The 19,778-nt window shown below is 43.2% G+C and overlaps 1 protein-coding gene across 1 annotated transcript; it reads right to left on the bottom strand.

Moving 5' to 3' along the window:
* Positions 1–1,071: 1,071 nt before the first annotated feature.
* Positions 1,072–17,332, bottom strand: LOC142664199 (oocyte zinc finger protein XlCOF29-like). Its single transcript, XM_075843247.1, has 6 exons — positions 17,244–17,332; positions 15,205–15,359; positions 14,590–14,763; positions 14,382–14,494; positions 7,708–7,800; positions 1,072–1,176 (listed from the first exon to the last, which is right to left on the bottom strand). The coding sequence occupies exons 2-5, from the start codon at positions 15,280–15,282 to the stop codon at positions 7,722–7,724; spliced, it is 444 nt and encodes a 147-aa protein (XP_075699362.1). The 5' UTR covers positions 15,283–15,359; positions 17,244–17,332; the 3' UTR covers positions 1,072–1,176; positions 7,708–7,721.
* Between the last annotated feature and the right edge of the window lie 2,446 nt (positions 17,333–19,778).

Below are 19,778 nucleotides of genomic sequence, written 5' to 3'. Positions count from 1 at the left end.
CAAGTGTGTAAACATTTTCCACATAAAGAACATTACAGTGGCTTCTCCCCTGTGTGGTTTCTCTGATGAGTATTAAGTTTGCTTTTAGAATTAAATCATTTCCCACATTCTGGACATAAATATGGCTTCTCTCCTGTGTGAATTCTCTCATGTTTAACAAGATCTGATTTATCTGTAAAACATTTCCCACATTCTGAGCATGAATACGGCTTCTCCCCTGTGTGACTTCTCTGATGAACCCTAAGTTTGATTTTAGAAGTAAAACATTTCCCACATTCTGAACATGAAAATGGCTTCTCCCGTGTGGTATCTCTGCTGAGCTCTAAGTACACTTTTAGTAGTAAGACATTTCCCACATTCTGAACATGAATATGGCTTCTCTCCTGTGTGACTTCTCTCATGTATAACAAGACTTGATTTATCTGTAAAATATTTCCCACATTCTGAACATGAAAATGGCTTCTCTCCTGTGTGAACTCTCATATGTGCAACAAGACCTGATTTTCTTGTATAACATTTCCCACATTCTGGACATGATTACGGCTTCTCCCCTGTGTGACTTCTCTCATGCATAACAAGACTTGATTTATCTGTAAAACATTTCCCACATTCTGAACATGAAAATGGCTTCTCTCCTGTGTGACTTTTCTCATGTGCAACAAGACCTGATTTTCTTGTAAAACATGTCCCACATTCTGAACATGAATACGGCTTCTCTCCTGTGTGACTTTTCTCATGTACAACAAGAGTTGATTTTCGTGTAAAACATTTTCCACATCCTGGACATGAATATGGCTTTTCTCCTGTGTGACCTCTCATGTCTATCGAATCTTGATTTTTGTGTAAAACATTTCCCACATTCTGAACATGAATACAGCTTCTCTCCTGTGTGACTTCTTCTGTTTGTAAAAAGACCTGAGCTTTTTGTGAACGGTTTACCACATTGAAATCTTTTACCCACTTTCTGATCTCTACTTGTGGTAACTATCTGTGATTGGTCAGGAGAAGGTTCCACACGATTGGAGGAATTTTATGATAGATCTTTATTGTGAAGTCCTGGATGTACATTAAGGGTAATGAGGTTTTCTCCTGAAGACTGCTGCATGATATCTTCATCATCTACTTTATAATTTATCGATAACATGACGTTTCCCTCAGAGTTCTTACCGGGATTTTCTGTTGGGATTAAAAATTTATTTTGTGATTGTTTCAAAACACAAAGTTGACCAATTTAAAACATTCATAGTAGGCTGGACACACACATGCAGTGTTTTGAGTCAAAGCCAGAAGTGGATACAGCAGAAAGAAGTTTAAGCCGTGCCTTTTTAATCCACTCCTGGTGTCAGCTCAAAAACTTGCCTTAAAAACGATATGTGAGATTCCAGCCTTTTAATACTTTGTCTAACACTTTAAAATATAATAGAGGACAAAATCTAGGATCCTGGTCTACACCCAGTCCTCCACTTTTATTACATAAAGCTTGACTTGCTAAAAACATTTTTTTTTTGTGAAAAGCAGAACCCTGTCTGGCAATGAAGCCTGTCATCTGCCAACACATTTGGCCCTTCAATACTAATTAGACATACAACATCTTAACTTAATAATGTTATTGACAATCTAATCTTGTCCACAGTCTACATTTAACAAGATTATGTGTCATGAGACAAATCAAACATCTCAGGCTGAATTCTCGGACATGACAATGGCTGCAGAGTCACCGAATCTTAATTTTATAGAACATCTCTGGAACATATTGGAATAGACAGAGTGAGGTTATTAATTAGCATCTGTAATAAAAGTCTCCAGTACATTGTTATATCATTCCACTAAGAATTCAGGCAGTTCTAATGGGAAAGAGGGTCGTATCAAGAACTAATAAGGTGGACCTAGAGAAGTGTCCTTATTCAAGTTTCAGCCACGTGATAATTTAATAGAAAAATTATTGTTCTATTCCTCTGCCAACCTATATGTATTTACCCTTGTTTTTGTCATAACATATAGGGCTTTGATATTGTGTAATAAAATAAGTGATATATTTAAAGAGGCTCTGTCACCAGATTATGCAACCCCTATCTGCTATTGCAGCAGATCGGCGCTGCAATGTAGATAAGAGTAACGTTTTTATTTTTTTAAAACGAGCATTTTTGGCCAAGTTATGACCATTTTTGTATTTATGCAAATGAGGCTTGCTAAAGTCCAACTGGGCGTGTTTAAAGTAAAAGTCCAACTGGGCGTATATTATGTGTGTTACATCTGGGCGTGTTTACTTCTTTTACTAGCTGGGCGTTCTGACGTGAAGTATCATCCACTTCTCTTCAGAACGCCCAGCTTCTGGCAGTGCAGACACAGCGTGTTCTCGAGAAATCACGCTGTGTCGTCACTCACTTCCTGCCCCAGGTCCTGCATCATGTCGGACGAGTGAGGACACATCGGCACCAGAGGCTACAGTTGATTCTGCAGCAGCATCAGCGTTTGCAGGTAAGTCGATGTAGCTACTTACCTGCAAACGCTGATGCTGCTGCAGAATCAACTGTAGCCTCTGGTGCCGACACGATGCAGGACCTGGGGCAGGAAGTGACGTCACAGCGTGATCTCTCGAGAACACGCTGTGTGTCTGCACTGCCAGAAGCTGGGTGTTAACGAACAGAAGTGGATGATGCTGATTCGTCAGCATCATACACTCCCATTCCTAACGCCCAGCTAGTAAAAGAAGTAAAAACGCCCCGATGTACACACATAATACACGCCCAGTTGTACTTTTACTGTAAACACGCCCAGTTGTACTTTTGCAAGCCTCATTTGCATAAATACAAAAATGGTCATAACTTGGCCAAAAATGCTCGTTTTTTTTAAATAAAAACTTTACTGTAATCTACATTGCAGCGCCTATCTGCTGCAATAGCAGATAGGGGTTGCAAAATCTGGTGACAGAGCCTCTTTAACTCTGATGGAGTGGGAGAGGCGTAGATGGGAAAATTCTTCAGCAGGTTTTAAAACGTCCTTGCAGAGATAGGTGTGGACCACCAAGACGTTTATAGTCTATGGGCAGTCAGCAACTGCTTAAAATAAGTGCTTCCTAATAATCATGGATCTGTTTTTTTTAATCCAATATAAAAAAAAACACATCTTTAAACCTATTTAGAAAACTTCTTAAAGACCCTTAATGCAAACCTAATTTTTAGATGACTTTTCAGAATAATTTGTCATATGTGTGTACAGGAGGAATAACACTATTTTTGGCCATTATATGTCTTGTATATGGCATTCATTCTTTTAGAAGTTTTTTTTAGGCTCTTTCTCTAATTCTCAATTTTCCCTGAGGTAGTGGGTGGAGTCTAACTTCTATAAGGTCTTCTATACACTGCACACACCCATCCTGGTCCACTATCTAGCACACCCCTAGAAGCTGCAGCAGAATGCAGCACATCATAAAGTGAGGAGCAGTGCAGCAGAAAATCCAACACTAGGGTGACATATAACTCTTACCAACAGCCTATGTCTCCTCTTGTACCCCTCCCCTCATAATTAACTTCTATTGGTAACAGCATCTTTGTCTTTGTGCTCTTGCTGACTCCTCCAGCTGCCTGCCCTCTTCATAGACGTCTAAAAGCAGCAGCACCTGTGTGACTCTCACCTAGTGGCACTAACTTCACACAAAATTTGCTCTTATTCATTCATCAAGCGGAGGAACTCAGCAGTCCCTTCTATCTCTGCCCCAAATAAGTACCTATTGATTGTCTGGCTAGTCTACATGGATTTGTGCATTAAAATTGAGTCCTAATACAGCCTCCCTACATGTTTCACCATCTATATGGCTTTTTGCATAACACTCGTGGGAACAACGGTGTCTCCTTAAATAACCTCCCGCAATTTCCCTATCCTCAATACTGCATCCATGATTGTACAACCTATCAGAGCGGACATAACACATATGCAGGAAGAAACTTGTTGGCTCATGGGCTGCTGAATATCAGACTAGCGTCACGTCTAGTCAGAGGAAGTGGGCCAAAGAGGAGCGTCACAACTATGTGTATGACTCGTCGATACGTAGGTAGAGGAGGCGGGAAAGCCTCCTTTGGAAACCAGATGCATCACTACAGTACATAGGAAATTGACCTAACTATCTGACAAGCACATTGGTTTGCAGGACAGAATACTAAATGATACAGGGATGTAGTTTTCATTGGTATAATTTTGGAGTACATGGGACTTATTGATGAACTTTTATTTTTTGCTGGGGGAAATGGGAAAAAAAATAGCATATTCGCCGTTATTTTTGTGTGGTCTTTATTGAATGGCATTACCCCAGCGGTTTAATTAATGGGTTAACATTATTACTCACGTAGTTATGATCAGGGGGGATACAATATTTGTGTGCGTTTGGTTTGTTTTTTTACACTTCCAGTAAATAAAACCATGTGGGTTTTTTTTAACAGTTTTATTTTTTTTTATTTAGCCCCACTAAAGGACTTCACAATGCGATCCTCTGATCGCAGATATAATGCTTTGGTATACTCATCATACAAAAGAATTATTGCCTGTCAGTGTAAAACTGACAGGCAATTTATTAGGCCATGCCCCTGGCACAGCCTTATAGGCATACAGCCAAGGCGGGGCTGGGACCTTTGTTAGGGCCATGGCAACCGGTCGGCAATCGCGGGGCTCCCACTGTCAAACAACTTAAATGTTGCGGTCGCTATTGACCACAACATTTAAGGGGTTAAACGGTGGGGGTTGTAGGTTTGAGATTGAAAGATTGGCATTAAACGGTGGGGATTTGTGTAGGCTCAGAAAACACAAATACACTATACGTTAAAAAAAAGCTGGATTTACCTATTCCACAACATTTTGAGAAACATCGACACAATGTTTCTCAATTGAGATTTAGAATTATTGATGGGGTCCCTGAGTTGCGCAGGAGAGGAGATAGGGAAGCCATGTTAAAAAGGTTGGAGCTTCGGTGGATCTATGAGCTTGATTGCTTGGAGCCAAAGGGCATGAATCTGGAATTCAAAATAGGCTCTCTCTTCTAGTTCTACTTTTCTATACGTGTCTATATCATGTTGCTGTGGGCTTGTTTTTAAATTTAAAGGAACAGTGTCATCACAAATTATTTTTTTATATGTTAAAGATGTTAGTGCTTTATTAAAAACGTTTATATTCATTTGTGTGTTTGTGTTTTACTTTTTCTTATTTTTACACTTTTTCTTCCCTATGGGGGCTGCCATTTTGTGTTCCATTTCTGTCTGTGTCGATTAACGACACATACAGACATGGAATATGGCAGCCACAGTCCCATAGGGACTGTGAACGGCTCCCGTCCCATTGACTTCCGTGTACGGCGTCTGTGTGGGAACTGCGCATGCGCCGCTCCCACACAGTCCAATTCGAAATTGGCGCCGTCCGACGCCATTTTCCTGTGGACCGGAAGTCGCGGCCGGACAGTAATATTACTACTTCCGGTCGCGGCTTCCGGATTTGTGCACTTGGACCAGCGGCAGCAAACGGAGCGGACGGGCCGGAGGAAGCCGCGGCGGCAGGAGCAGGTAAGAGATTTCAATGTATGGTCGTGTTTGTGTGTGTTTACTACTTTATGTAAACCTACTACGCAGTGTGTTAGCTCAAAAAATGGCGACACACAGTGTAGGAGGTTACACCGTTCAAACCCCTCGTTTATCCCGGCACTAGCCAGGATAAAGGAGGGGGGGATGCTGAGAGCTCACTAGAGCGAGGGCTTTTAACCCAATGTTGCAATGCTGCAATTTTGGGAACTAGCTCCATCTAGTGACCAAAAATGGGTAGTATTATAAATTAGAAATAAATTAGAAATAATTTATAATATTTCCTGACTCGCGAAAAAAATAAAAAAAATTTGAACAATGTTTAATCACCCACACACTAAATGTTTAATTTTTAAAAAAAAAACATGTTTTTCTGGCAACACATTCCCTTTAAGTGCTTAGATTTTAAGTTGTGTACCTAACAGTCATATTGCTCTAATGATTTTTTTTAAATTATCTTTTAATAAAATGTATTATTTCTTTCTAGATTACGTATACACGTTGGGATCTTGTAAACTTTGTGAAGATGGAGCTCTGGACTAAGTTACTATAAAGAAATATTGTTCCAGTTGTTCAATACCTCTCTGCCATGTGGATTTCCTCCTTATGTCATTTACTATAATAAAATGCCTCTTTTTATATAGCCTTTGGTGTCACATATATGATCATAATATATATTATAGTAGTTTTTTTGCAGCCCTCCATATTAGTGCTGACCCATACATATAGGGACATTTCCATCGAGACTATGCTCTTAATGTATTTATTGCCACTTTATGTATCCATAAAGTAGGTGATTTTTTCAATTTTTTTCCACTTATTTGATATTACCCGACGAGCTATTAGTGGTTTCAGTTTGGGTCCGTTCTGCTATAGACAGATGCTTACGACTATATGATATTATGGGTTAATAAATAATGGCATTATTGAATAAGGGATTGCTTTAATAAAAAGCTTCAACTATTATGTAATCCTCTTGATTTTTATGACATTCACTCTATAGCATACATCGTATTGAGTATAATATACTATGGAGTAAATATAATGGCAGATAAATGGTTAATTGCCAATACTTACTGTGTGTTCGCAGCGTGTTGCCATGGGATCGGCACTTGATGACGCGGCATGTTGTTCGCGGTCATGTGATTACGGTTCCTAAGTAAGGGCAATAATGCTATGACGTGTGCCGAACCTTGTGCATGGGCATTGGGGACAGCTGAACGCCGGTACACATAAATCTAAAATCGATGAGCTGTGATAGCTCGTTTAAATAGACGGTCCGGTTATCCATCTACCAGGGTATTGTATGTTATATGCACTCATGTATGTACTTATACTGTTGTCTTTTACTAATCAAAATTATGCTGCACCTGCATTGGCAATCATGGTTGTGATGTCATTTCCTCTATATAAACTGCACATATGCACTTTGTTTATTGCTTGAGAAAGACCCTCACTTGGGTCGAAACGTCGCTTTTTATGGTGAAATAAAGAAACATTTTTGATACCTGGAAAACTGTGTGCGCTGCGCTTATCTTTTTGTGTTTACTGTGGAGTTGGATTGGCTACGACTCGACACTGCCTGCACCGATTGAAAACTTTCTATTTATATGCCCCCTGTGAATGCTCTCTGGGACTGTGATGTGCCGCTGATCTCATTCTTTGGGGATTGGGCTCCCGCGGTGATCGTGGAGGCACAGCTTCAGTGCCCGATCTATCACAATCACGTACATGTACGGCGGAATGGCTGCATTTCTATGCCATGCATGTAAGTGATTCTGCGATAAGGGGTTAAAGATAAAAAAAAATCCAATTGACTTATTTCAAGTTTTTATTTTTGTTTTCAAGATACAGCTGTTATGTCTCCTCTATACAAAGAAGCTGGATCATTCTCGATCAGTCAAATCCGTAAGTAAAGTGAACTGACGACTCGGCTGAGAGCGAGCCCTGTGTCTCTAACACACAGGATCACGATAATATCGATCACATCTAAGGTGAAGAATATGGATACACAGGACCCACTCTCAGCCGAGTCGTCTGTTCACTTACGGATTAGGCCGATAGCGAATGATCCCGCTTCTGTGTATAGACTAGAAATAACAACAGTATCGTAAAAACAAAAAGCAACAAAAAAGTGATTACTTACCGGTAATCGGTTTTTCAAGAACCTATGACAGCACCCCTGGAGAGACGTCCCATCCGCTGGACAGGAAACCTGAGGATATAAAAAGGGACACACCTCTCCACACACCCAGTCTTTAGAAAGAACTCAGGATGAGAAATAGTTTAGTTTATATTGTTGTTTTGTTTTTACACCACCCTAGTGAAATTCCCTCACACCTTTATATATACAATGAATCCCTTTGAATTTAGGTTAGCGATCTACCTTATGAGGGCTCATCTGCTACAAACAATAGGGAGAGTAACAGTGGAGTGTGGTCATAGGTTCTTGAAAAACCGATTACCGGTAAGTAATCAATCTTTTACCCTTTCACCTATGACAGCACCCCTGGAGATGTAAAATAGAAATCAGTATTTTTAGGAAGGGACCACAGCTTGTAGCACCTTTCTACCAAAGGCCAAGTCAGAGGCTGTATGCAGTTGTAATCGGTAGTGCTTGAAAAAGGTGTGAGGAGAACTCCATGTAACAGCCCTGCATATCTGGTCTAGAGATGCCTCTGCTCTCTCTGCCCATGAAGTGGACACAGCCCTGGTGGAGTGAGCTCTGAAAAACTCTGGTGGTTTGAGCTTCTGATTTATGTAGGCTAATTGTATGGCCTGCTTAATCCACCTAGCTATAGTGGCTCTACTGGCTGCCGAATCCTTGTTATGACCCTGAAACTGGACAAAGAAATTTTCTGAGGATCTTAAATCCTGGGTAATCTTTAGGTACTGGACTAGGCATCTTCTTATGTCTAGGCAGTTAACTGTTGTTCCCTCTGAATTTTTGGGGAATCAAAAAGGAGGGAAGAACAATATATTGGTCTAAATGAAAGGGAGAGACCACTTTAGGAAGAAATCCTGGTAAGGTTTTTAAGATGACTATCATCTAACAGTAGGGTATGTGGAGGGAAGGCAGAGAGGGCCTGAATCTCACTCACTCTACGGGCTGATGTAATGGCTAAAAAGAATGTCATTTTGAATGTCAGCATTTTCAAGGAGATAGAGTCTACTGGTTCAAATCATGGATTTATCATAGCCTGGAGAACGAGATTTAAGTCCCAGGGAGGAACTGGGGATCTTATCTGGGGTTTAAGTCTGCAGGCAGCAGTTAGGAATCTCTTGATCCATTGGGTGTTCTGCTAATTTAGAATTAAAAAAGGAACTTAAAGCAGAAATCTGAGCCTTTAACGTACTAGGCCTAAGGTTTTTATTTAATCCTGCCTGGAGGAAATCCAATATTAAAGGGATATCTGGTTTGGTTAAAGGATTAATATCCTTGCCTGCAAAATTCAAGAATGCTTTCCAGGACCTCAGATATATTTTTGTGGTAACCGGTTTCCTACTGGCTAGTAGAGTGGAAATGACGGATTCTGAGAATCCTCTTTGTCTAAGGATTATCCTTTCAGTTTCCAGGCTGTCAGATGGAGTTTCTGAATGTCAGGGTGTATTACTGGGCCCTAATATAGGAGATCTGACATGTTCGGGAGAACTCATGGTTGGTCTGAAAACATTTTTCTCAACCACGTGTACCATGGTCTCTTTGGCCAGAAGGGGGCTATTAATATCACACTGGCCTTGTCTTCTCTGACCTTTCTTATTACTCTTGGGACGAGGTTCAGGGGGGGAAGGCGTAGCCCCTCTCTTGACGGCAACACTAGGAGAATGCGTCTATTGCTGTTTGGTGGTCTAAAGGGTCTAGGGAGAAGAATCTTTGGGTCTTTCTGTTTTCCCTGGATGCAAATAGATCTATTGATGTGGTCCCCCATTTGAGGATAATTTTCTGAAATACTGCTGTATTTAGACACCATTTTGATTGGTGAAGCCTTTCTCGGCTTAGGAAGTCTGCCACCTGGTTGTCTTTTCCCTTCAGATTGACAGCCGATAGGGTCAATAGGTGGTGTTCTGCAAGAAAAAAGATCTGTGAGGATAAGTCCATCAGCTAAGCCGATCTTGTACCCCCCTGCCGATTTATATAAGACACTGTGGTCGTGTTGTCGGAACAGATCTTTAAGTGTCGACCTGAAATTAATGGATCTCTTCAAGGCCTGAAGAACTGCCGCCAGTTCCCTGAAGTTGGAGGATTTCTGAATGGTCCGTTGATCCCACTGACCTTGAAGAAAAGAGGAGTCGTAATGAGCTCCCCACCCCCAAGGACTCGCATCTGTGGTAATGTTGAGAGTAGGGGTTAACTTCCATGGAATACCCCGCATGAGGTTCTCCCTGTTCAACCACCATCTGAGAGACAGCCCTGCTGTGGTTGAGATGTGTAGGGGGTTGGTCTAGGGAGAGACTGCTCCTGTCCCACTGATTTAAAATGTCCCACTGTAGGGCCCTGGACCTGAAGTGAGCCCATAGTACAGCTGGGATGCATAATGTCATGAGGCCCAGGACGTACATAGCTTTCCTGAAAGAGGTCATCTGGCCTAGGTAGATCTCTTCATATTCTATCAGGGGACTGATTTTGTCTTCTGGAAAGAAGGACATCTGCTTGGTGGAGTCCAGCAGAGTTCCTAGGAATACACATCTTTTTGATGGGTTTAAATTTAAATTTTTTTAAATTTATGTTCCATCCTAATTTTGCTAGCATAGCGCAAACTATTTGTAGTTGTAAGTTCAAGGTTTGAGATGTTTCTGCGACCAACAAAAAATCGTCCAGGTATGGGATCAGGAGGATGTAGTTCGTCCTGATGTAAGAGGTCATTTCTGCTATTAGCTTTGAAAATACCCTTGGGGCTTGTGAGATGCCAAAGGGGAGGGCTCTGTATTGTAGGTGAATTAAGGACCCGTTGAGTGTCACTGCTACCCTCAGATATCTTTGATGATGAAGACATATGGGTACATGGTAGTAAGCGTCCTCCAGGTCTATTGAGGCCATCACGCAATCCCTGGAGAGGAGATTTAGGCCCTGTTCACACTGAGTTATTTTACGTGTTTTTTGACGCAGAAACCGCGCCGCAAAACTCCTCAAAAACCGCCCGAATATGCCTCCCATTGATTTCAATGGGAGTTGGACGAGTTTTTTTACCACGAGTAAATAAAACGCGTCGCAGTAAAAAGAAGCGTCATGACCCATTTTGAGGCGGTTTCCGCCTCCAAAACCCCATTTCAGTGAGTCAGAAAGAGGGAAAAAAAGCCTCGACGAGTGTTTTGGCGAGTTTTTGTCAAACCACTGTGCAAAAACCGTCTGGAGCAGTTTTTGCAGGAGGAATTTTCCTCCTGCAAAAAACTCTGTGTGAACACAGCCTTGCAATGCAAGATTTAAGCCTTTTAGGTTTATAATGACCCTGTGTTTTCCTCCTGGTTTGCTCACGAGGAAGAGAAGGGAATAAAAGCCCTGACCTGTCTCTATGCTTGGAACCTGAATTAGGATTTTTTGCTGCTTTGGGTCCCTTAAAACCCTTGTGGGAAAAAGAATCTGTCTGGGGGAAGAGACTGGAACTCTAGCACGTACCCCGTTTTTATGATTCCTAGAATCCAAGGATTCGCTGATATTTTCTGCCAGTTCTTGAAAAACAGGGAAAGACGACCCCCACAATGGCGTCATTGTTGGTCTCTATTTTTAGGGTCCTTTTGGAGCCTGAAGAGAAAGGACTTATTCTTCCCTAAAGTCCGGTCCCCTAGGGTTAGGTCTTTTATTATTAGGCCCTTTGGAACGAAAGGAATCTTTTGTTGGCCTTGCTTGTGCAGGGAACCCCTTCTTGCTATCTGACGCTTTTTCCGGAAGGTCGTCAAGCGGGGGCCCAAAGAGATAATCTCCCGAGCAGGGAATAGCGCACAGCTTCCTTTTGGATCCGGTATCTCCTTTCCAGGTTTTCCATGTTTTCCTTTCCATGTAAACCTATATGTATAGTTATAGAATCATAAACCATAAAGGGATAAAAACATATATAAACCAAGTATATCTTGTTGTATTGACCCCGATATTTGAGCAAGAAAAACCTACAAGGTATGGGGTACAATTAACACACATTAGTCTCATATAGAAAAATACAATATTTATTCAAAATACATAAACAATAAAAATGAGTCATGCAAAGCATGAACAGGACGTCCCTCTGTGCAGAGAGCAAAATGTAAGCACTTGGTAACCGACATGGGCATTGAGAGATACAATCCAACACTCAAAGTACTGGATGTCAGGTGCACATATCAAAATGATCCAGCTGATCAGCATGTGAACGGCAGTACAGCAATCATATATATGCACGTGACTGGGTATAATGGTCAGTGCGTAGTAACAGAACATAGACATAAACAAGCAAGATCAAGAGATGAGTAAACAAGTAACTTACCCATGTGGCTCACTTAGCACAACGAGAGATGTCACACCCGATAGCTCATCTAGCAGAATTTGACAGGGCTGCTGATCTGGCGGAAAGGCGTACAGAGTCTACTGCCAAGAAATCTGCGGCCTTGGAAAGTGTTGGAAGGGAGGATAAGACTTGATCCCGAGGGGTCTTGTCTTTTAGATGAAGCTCCAATTGTGCGAGCCAATTTTTCAGAGATCTGGCCACACAATGGCTGCAATGCCTGGTTTAAAGGCCCCCGAAGGAAGCTCCAAGGTCTTTTTTAGATAGAAGTCAGTCTTCCTATCCATAGGGTCAGACAAGGAGCCTAGATCTTCAAGGGGAAGGGAGTGTTTCCTTGAAATCTTAGCTACTGGAGCATCAAGTCTAGGGGTGTTATCCCAGTCCTTACATATCTCGTCCTCAAAGGGATACTTCCTTTTGAGGAATTTGGGAATACCTGCTTTCCTATCAGGATTTCTCCATTCTCTTTTAATGAGGTTTAGTTATGTTCCTATGGATGGGAAAGGTTCTATTCTTCTTAGGTACTAGGCCTTGAAACATTATATCCTGGACGGACCGAGGTTCCTTAGGATCATCCACGTTCATAGTAGCCCTTACCGTTTTAAGGAGGTCTATGTCATCTGTTGGGAACAAATTCCTTTCTCCCTCATCCTCACCTGAGGAATCTAAGGAGGTGTACTCCCCTTCTTCTCCTAGTTGAGGATCCTCCTCAGCTGAGGAATCGGAATCTATCCGGCTAGAAGAGGCAGATGGTGAATATTTTCTCCTTTTAAGGGACTTTGGGGAGTTTCTAACTTCTGCCCTCACAATATCCTTGATACTTGTGGCTAAGTTTGTAGAGTCTTCTGAGATAATGTTGTCTAAACATTTCTGACAGAGCCTTTTATTATAGGATGATGCTAGTTTCTTTTTACATATAGCACATTCCTTGTTATGGGCCTTATCCTGTTGTTTTCTAGGACAATCTCTGGCCTAAACACATGTACAAAAGAAAGGGGAACAGTATTTAGAAAGGAAGAGGTTTTTTTTTTTTTATCTTACCCCATATTCCTGGCGTCCTCAAGTACCGGACTGGAGGATTTGGCATCCGAGCGGTCAGTGCGTCCTGGTGTTTCTGGCATTTCCATAATGGAGGAAGAAGACTGGAGACCGAAGCTCCTGCTGTTTCTGGCCTAAATAGGCCATGGATTGGCTGGGAGGCCCTCAGTTCCGGACGCTGGAGCGCCTCCTCCCCGCATGGGTCACCGGAACCACCGCCTCCTGAAGTGTTGGACGCGTCACCCCGCCGGAAAAGACGCGCCGCGGCGACCAGAAGTGGCAGTGAATGCGCCAGAAGCCGCCAACGCTGGGCATCGTCCACCCGGGAGAGCCAAACATGACCCCAGGAAACCGCTCCCCGCCAGAGAAAGGACCACAGTGTGGACCTTAAACCACCTCCGTTTGACAGGGCTGCAGGAGGGAGGCGATGGACCGGGAAAGGAGGGAGTACCTGTACCAGGCTCAAGGTTTCTCCCTCCAAACGAGACTTATGCTTTGAGAGCACCCCTAGTGGAATAAGGTAAGACCTTGCTAGGGGGTCTGCAACCCCGGGAGAAGTGTTTTTCCTCAGGACAATTCTTCCATCCGGAGGACAGGAAACCTGACTGGGTGCGTGGAGAAGTTGTATCCATTTTTATATCCTCAGGTTTCCTGTCCAACGGATGGGACGTCTCTTCAGGGGTGCTGTCATAGGTGAAAGGGTAAAATGCGTAATTAAAGTCAAATGAAAAAAATGTAATCAAACATTCAATGAAAAAAATAATAATTGCCTACAGAAGTTGTACATAGCACAAGGAATAATCTTTTACTGATCAAAGTCATTGTGAGATTGTTTTTTTGGGAACACATTGTACTTTATATTAGAGGTACATTTTGCTCCATACATTCTGTGTTACATAGTTATTAAGGATGAAAAAACTATTATACTTCCGGAGTGTGCCGATAATCGTCTTTCTAAATGACTTGTATTATCATGTTTACTTCTAACTACAGCACGGACTGCCCATAGCCAGCGCTGCCGGCTGCTCATAACTCTGCATTAGGAGACAGAGTGTCCTAATAGTCTCCATAGCTCCGTTATCCAGAACGGCCGTAGGCGCTGTACAGTGTAATGTAATGCAGAGTTATGAGCAGCGAAATGTAGGGATCTATCGTGATGTAAAAGGAGCCGAAATTGTGGAGCTCCTAAATTACATGTCATTGTACACACGTGTATATGTACTGCACATGAAGTAACTAAGAATTAAACATGGCCGACAGTCCAGCCTGTGCCCCCAGTAATGACCAATATATACCTGTCTCTTCTCACCTTGTGATGTACGCGGCCGGTAGTTCTCCATCATGACCCCCTCGTACAGATCCTTGTGTCCTTCTAGATACTCCCACTCCTCCATGGAGAAATAGACAGTGACATCCTGACACCTTATTGGAATCGGACACACACAATGATACAGTCATCACCCAGACACCTCCAGTGCTGTTACTGTAGAATTTCCCAGTATTCCCAGCAGTGTCACCTCTCCAGTCAGCATCTCAGTCATCTTGTAGATCAGTTCTAAGATCATCTTCTCATGTATCCGGGAGTGAGGGGGAGGCTCTGTGATGGGGATCTGACTACTGCTCCATCCTCCTGACTCACGGATGATGGGAGTCGTACAGTCACCCAATGTTTTCTTCACTATTGTGTACTCCTGTGTATGGAGAGAGACACTTAGAGAACTGAACACAGTATTCCCCCCTCAGTAGAAAGAGGGAGATTGTGACCCCGCTGTATAGACCTCTAGTGACCCCACATCTGTAATACTGGAGACCTCACCTACAAAAAGACATTGAGAAAATAGAACGAGGCCAAAACTAAAAAGTAAATAAAGTAAATAATATTGGGGGGGCTAGATGGACAATGTGCTCTCCTCATTCTCATTGCTCTACAACATTACTATTGCTGAATTGGTGACATGACACATAACTGACGATATTGGTGGCTGATCTTCAGCTTTTCTGCTGTTGGCTTCTTGACGTCACATGGAAGGTCTGAACGCTGTTATACAGGACACTGGAGTCATCCTATTACTTCCTATTATGTACTGCCCCTTCCCTATGTGTGACTTGTTCTATAATGTAGAAAAGTTTACCTTTCCACTCAACAGGTAGATGATCTCCAAGGTGAAGTCTAATATTCTTCTGCTCATCTCATTCCTGTCCTTGTCCATCCTTGGTGGGTCATTCAGGAGAAGGAACGTTATGGAGGAGAAGATGAGAAAACTGGAGGATCTAGTACTACAGACTTCTTTATGAAGAAAGGAAAAGATGGAAATCATACAGGGGACAACATCATGTGTGACATACAGAACCTCACTTATTGATCATTGAGAGAAACATCTTCTCAGAGCCGTCACCACATGGAATAAAGGGGTATTCCCCACCCGGACATTTCTCGCCAGGATATGCCAGAAATGTCTGATAGATGCGGGGCCTCTGGGTGGCCTTGTTAGGTGTCCTATCATGATATCACTAGCGTGCAGGATCTCTGCATTATCTTATCACTTAGCAGTCACATCTTACACACAGACTTCTGTAGTGTGACCTGTCCTCCGCCTTCTACATTACTCTGTGCTCCTCCTTCTAGACTTGTCCTCTGCTTCTACATTACCCTGTGCTCCTCCGTCTAGACCTGTCCACCACATTCTAGACCAGTCCTCTGTTTCTACATTACCCTGTGCTTCTCCTTCTACATTACTCTGTGCTCCTCCTTCTAGACCCGTCCTCTGCTTCTACATTACGCTCTGCTCCTCCTTCTAGACCTGTTCTCTGCTTCTACATTACTCTGCGCTCCTCCTTCCAGACCTGTCCACCACATTCTAGACCGGTCCTCTGCTTCTACATTACCCTGTGCTTCTCCTTCTACATTTCTCTGTGCTCCTCCTTCTAGATCCATCCTCTGCTTCTACATTTCTTTGTGCTTCTCCGTCTAGTCCTGTACTCTGCTTCTACATTACCCTGTCCTCCTCCTTCTAGACCTGTCCTCTGCTTGTACATTACTCTGTGCTCCTTCTTCTAGACTTGTCCTCTGCTTCTACATTAATCTGTGCTCCTTCTTCTAGACCTGTCCTCTGCTTCTACATTACTCTGTGCTCATCCTTCTAGACCTGTCCTCTGCTTCTACATTACTCTGTGCTCCTCGATCTAGACCTGTCCACCATCTACGACACAGTCGTCCACACCTTCCTGATACAAATTCTCTAGTCCCTTGACATCACAGACTTGGCCCTAACCTGGAACTCCTCATACCTTACCAACTAAACATTTAGTATCTCCCACACACCACGACCAGCTCCTCGTCCCACCCTCTCTCTGTTAGTGTCCCTCAAGGGTCTCAGTGTCCTGGGGCCCTTACTCTTCTCCATCTAAACCTTTGGTCAAATTTAAATTTACTTCTCTGTTCTTGATATTTCTTACCTGCTATCTAGAGTGTATAACAGCTATCTCCACCTTCACCTCCCACTTCCTAAAGATCAATACAGTGAAAACTGAATCATCTTTACCCAATTTCACGCACCCCCTTACCAGAACTATCAATAACAGGTAATGGCTCCACAATTTCTCCCGTCTCACAGGTCCGCTGTATTGGGATAACCCTTAATTTCAAATGACACAGCTAAGCGCTTACCACTTCTTGCTGCCTCCACCTCAAAAACCCTCTAGAAGTCAGTCTTTCCTCACCCTCGAACAGACATAAATGCTAGTACATATGCCCTCATCATCTACCGTCTAGACTACTCCACCATCCTCCTCTGTGGCTTCCCATCTAACACTATTACACTCCTCCTACCCATTCACAACTCGGCTGCATGGGTAAATCCACCTCTCCCCTCATTCCACCTCTGCGGTAACTGGCTGCCCATTGCCAATTAAGTTAAGTTAAAAATATTAACAATAACATGCAAGGCTGTAAACATCCTGTCCCCTCCGTACATCTCTGCCCTAATCTCCTGATACCTACCCACACGTAATCTCCAGTCCACAACCTGTCCCCTCCATACATCTGTGTCCTAATCTCCCGATACCTACCCACACGTAATCTCAAGATACCTACCCACACGTAATCTCCAGTCCTCAACCTGTCCCCTCCATACATCTCTGCCCTAATCTCCCGATATCTACCCACACGTACTCTCCAGTCCTTGCAAGAACTTCTTTGCTCTCCTGATGGATAGGTCATCAGTTGTACGATCGTGGAAAACCCCTTTAACGTCCCCTATAATGCCCTGGGAAAGAGAAAAAAACACTGTGGGGTAGAATAGAGTAAAAAGCAGTGAATCCTGTTGTTTTTTGGGTTTCGTTTTTGCGTCGTTCACCATTTGGTAAAAATTACTTATTCCCTTTATTCTCCGGATTAATGCAATTACGACGACACCAAATTTATATAATTATCTTCTACAAGGAAAGAACAAGTTGTTAAAAAAATAAAACAGTTTTGCGTCGCCGTAATATGCGAAATTTTATATTTCCGGTGATTGCTCGATGAGGGGTTTTATATTTCCGGTGATTGTACGGTGTGAGGGCTTTTATATTTCCGGTGATTGCGCAGTGTGAGGGGGTTTTATATTTCCGGAGATTGCACGGTGTGAGAGGTTTTATATTTCCAGTGATTGCGCAATGGGAGGGGTTTTATATTTCCGGTGATTGCGCGGTGTGAGGGGTTTTATATTTCCGGTGATTGCGTGGTGTGAGGGGTTTTATATTTCCGGTGATTGCGCGATGTGAGGGGGTTTTAGATTTCCGGTGATTGCGCGGTGTGAGGGGTTTTATATTTCCGGTGATTGCTCGGTGTGGGTGGTTTTATATTTCCGGTGATTGCGCGGTGGGAGGGGTTTTATATTTCCGGTGATTACACAATAGGAGGGGTTTTATATTTCCGGTGATTGCGCGGTCTGAGAGGTTTTATATTTCCGGTGATTGCGCGGTGTGCAGGTTTTTGTATTTCTGGTATTGCGCGGTGTGTGGGGTTTTATATTTCTGGTGTTTGCGCGGTGTGAGGGGTTTTATATTTCCGGTGATTGCGCGGTGTGAAAGGTTTTATATTTCCGGTGATTGCACGGTGTGAGGGCTTTTAGATATCCAGTGATTGCGCGGTGTGAGGGGTTTTATATTTCCAGTGATTGCGCAGTGTGCAGGGTTTTATAATTCCGGTGATTGCGCGGTGTGAGGGGTTTTATATTTCCGGTGATTACGTGGTGTGAGGGGTTTTATATTTCCGGTGATTGCACGGTGTGCGGGGCTTTATATTTCCGGTGATTGCGCAGTGTGAGGGGTTTTATATTTCCAGTGATTGCGCGGTTTTATATTTCCGGTGATTGCACGGTGTGAGGGGTTTTATATTTCAGGTGATTGTGCGGTCAGGGGGGTTTTATATTTCCGGTGATTGCGCGGGGTGATGGTTTTATATTTCCGGTGATTGCACGGTGTGAGGGGTTTTGTATTTCCGGTGATTGCACAATGGGAGGGGTTTTATCTTTCCAGTGATTGCGCAGTCTGAGAGGTTTTATATTTCCGGTGATTGTGCAGTGTGAGGGGTTTTAGATTTCCGGTGATTGTATAGTGTGAGGGGTTTTAGATTTCCGGTGATTGCACGGTGTGAGGGGTTTTATATTTCCGGTGATTGCGCGGTGTGAGGGGTTTTAGATTTCCGGTGATTGTACAGTGAGAGGGGTTTTAGATTTCTGGTGATTGCACGGTGTGAGGAGTTTCATATTTCCGGTGATTGCGCGGTGTGAGGGGTTTTATATTTCCGGTGATTGCGCGGTGTGAGGGGGGTTTTATATTTACGGGGATTGCGCGGTGTGAGGGGTTTTAGATTTCCGGTGATTGCGCGGTGTGCGGGGCTTTATATTTCCGGTGATTGCACGGTGTGAGGGGTTTTATATTTCCAGTGATTGCGCGGTGTCAGTGGTTTTATATTTCCGGTGACTGCACGGTGTGGGGGGTTTTATATTTCCGGTGATTGCGAGGTATGAGCGGTTTTATATTTCCGGTGATTGCGCGGTCTGGGGGGTTTTATATTTCCGGTGATTGCGCGGAGTGATGGTTTTATATTTCCGGTGATTGCACGGTGTGAGGGGTTTTGTATTTCCGGTGATTGCGTGGTGTGGGGGGTTTTATATTTCCGGTGATGGCGCGGTGTGAGGGGTTTTATATTTCCGGTGATTGCGCGGTGTGAGGGGTTTTAGATTTCCGGTGATTGTACAGTGAGAGGGGTTTTATATCTCCGGTGATTGCGCAGTGTGAGGGCTTTTATATTTCCAGTGATTGCGCGGTGTGAGGGGTTTTATATTTCCGGTGATTGCGCAGTGAGAGGGGGTTTTATATTTCCGGAGATTGCACGGTGTGAGAGGTTTTATATTTCCGGTGATTGCGCAATGGGAGGGGTTTTATATTTACGGTGATTGCGCGGTGTGAGGGGTTTTATATTTCCGGTGATTGCGCGATGTGAGGGGGTTTTAGATTTCCGGTGATTGCGCGGTGTGAGGCGTTTTATATTTCCGGTTATTGCGCGGTGTGAGTGGTTTTATATTTCCGGTGATTGCGCGGTGTGAGCGGTTTTATATTTCCGGTATTTGCGCGGTGTGAGGGGTTTTATATTTCCTTTGATTGCGCGATGTGAGGGCTTTTATATTTCCGGTGATTGCGTGGTTTGAGCGGTTTTATA

Source organism: Rhinoderma darwinii, chromosome 1, assembly GCF_050947455.1.
Source record: "Rhinoderma darwinii isolate aRhiDar2 chromosome 1, aRhiDar2.hap1, whole genome shotgun sequence".
Lineage (NCBI taxonomy): Eukaryota > Metazoa > Chordata > Amphibia > Anura > Rhinodermatidae > Rhinoderma > Rhinoderma darwinii.
The sequence above is the reverse complement of the archived record's forward strand: the minus strand, read 5'-3'. Positions and strand labels throughout refer to the sequence as shown.

Bases quoted from the DNA above. Each gene is read 5' to 3' on its own strand.
- LOC142664199 (XM_075843247.1), bottom strand. From the start codon at position 15,282: ATGGACAAGGACAGGAATGAGATGAGCAGAAGAATATTAGACTTCACC. The intron at 14,764-15,204 runs GTAAACTTTTCT...CTCCATACACAG, and splicing joins TCTACCTGTTGAGTGGAAAG to GAGTACACAATAGTGAAGAA. The intron at 14,495-14,589 runs GTGACACTGCTG...GATTCCAATAAG, and splicing joins CTGAGATGCTGACTGGAGAG to GTGTCAGGATGTCACTGTCT.